Source organism: Larus michahellis, unplaced genomic scaffold (genome assembly GCF_964199755.1).
Source record: "Larus michahellis unplaced genomic scaffold, bLarMic1.1 SCAFFOLD_117, whole genome shotgun sequence".
NCBI classification, from domain to species: domain Eukaryota; kingdom Metazoa; phylum Chordata; class Aves; order Charadriiformes; family Laridae; genus Larus; species Larus michahellis.
Genome location: NW_027436403.1, coordinates 526,821 through 528,476, shown reverse-complemented (window position 1 = coordinate 528,476; position 1,656 = coordinate 526,821). Strand labels below are relative to the sequence as shown.

At 49.4% G+C, this 1,656-nt stretch overlaps 1 protein-coding gene across 1 annotated transcript; it reads left to right on the top strand.

Annotated features, from left to right (window-relative positions):
* Positions 1 to 411: 411 nt before the first annotated feature.
* Positions 412 to 1,326, top strand: LOC141737400 (olfactory receptor 14J1-like). Its single transcript, XM_074572090.1, has one exon. It carries the CDS (start codon positions 412 to 414, stop codon positions 1,324 to 1,326), a length of 915 nt encoding a protein of 304 aa, XP_074428191.1.
* Positions 1,327 to 1,656: the final 330 nt, after the last annotated feature.

Genomic DNA, 1,656 nt, shown 5'->3' with positions numbered 1-1,656 from the left:
ATCTCCAGTTCAGACAGGAGAGAGCTGTAGAAGAACCTCTCTCCAACACTCTTGCAACTGTGGTTTCATGGCAATGGGAGTGCAGAGACTGACAAGCCCTTTTTCCATGAGGAGAGGTTTATCTGAGAAATTGGAACACCAGGACTGGCCACCCCATTCCCACGAATCTGCTGCTGCAGAGCAGGGCTGACTCCTGGGCAGCCAGCGGGCAGAGGTCCCGCTCCTCCTGGTACACTCGGCCAGAAACAATCTGAGCTCCAGCCACAGAGCTGAATGAAGATCTGATAGAAGTGGAAAAGCAGTGCAGAGTGTGAAGTATTAGAAATGCTGTTTATTTTGCTCAGAAAAGTTTCCCCTACCTTGTCACTGTTCTTTCCTCCTTGTTCAGTGCTCCACACCCAGAGGCAGCACATGTCCAACAGCAGCTCCATCACCCAGTTCCTCCTCCTGGCATTTGCAGACACACGGGAGCTGCAGCTCTTGCACTTTGGGCTCTTCCTGGGCATCTACCTGGCTGCCCTCCTGGCCAACGGCCTCATCATCACCACCATCGCCTGTGACCACTGCCTCCACACCCCCATGTACTTCTTCCTCCTCAACATTTCCTTTCTTGACCTAGGATCCATCTCCACCACTCTCCCCAAATCCATGGCCAATTCCCTGTGGGACAACAGGGTCATCTCCTACTGGGGATGTGTAGCACAGGTCTTTTTTTTATTTTTGTGTGCTACATCAGAGTTTTCTCTTCTCACTGTCATGTCCTATGACCGCTATGTTGCCATCTGCAAACCCCTGCACTACGGGACCCTGATGGGCAGCAGAGCTTGTGTCCACATGGCAGCAGCTGCCTGGGGCAGTGGGTTTCTCACTACTCTCCTGCACACAGCCAGTACATTTTCCCTGCCCCTCTGCCAGGGCAATGCTGTGGACCAGTTCTTCTGTGAGATCCCCCAGATCCTCAAGCTCTCCTGCTCAGGCTCCTTCCTCAGGAAAGCTGGGCTTCTAATATTAAGTTGTTTTTTAGCTTTTGTGTGTTTTATGTTCATCGTGCTGTCCTATGTGCAGATCTTCAGGGCCGTGCTGAGGATCCCCTCTCAGCAGGGACGGCACAAAGCCTTTTCCACATGCCTCCCTCACCTGGCCGTGGTCTCCCTCTTTATCAGCACGGCCATGTTTGCCTACCTGAAGCCCCCCTCCATCTCCTCCCCAGTTCTCGATCTGGTGGTGGCAGTGCTGTACTCAGTGGTTCCTCCAGCAGTGAACCCCCTCATCTACAGCATGAGGAACAAGGAGCTCAAGGATGCCCTGAGGAAACTATTTGAATAGAATCTTCCCTAGATTAATAAGGTGTCCACTGTGCCAATGGAGCTCCCACTGCATCTCAGGAAAAAACAGGACTAATTTTTCTTCAAATGTTTCTTTACTTTCTCTTTGTGGGATTTTTTTGTTGATGGTGGGTTTTTATGTTCATTTGATTGTTTTTATGTGTTTTGGTTTTTTCTGTTCTAGACCTTTGTTATTACAATTCTTGGCTTCCTACTTCTTTTTTTCGTGACCCAAAGACCTCGTTTGCATATGGATCCTGGCTCTCTTTTTAGATAAGCTCAATAAAGATATCTGGAAAAAATTATTAGTCTCAGCTCCCATCTCTTCACT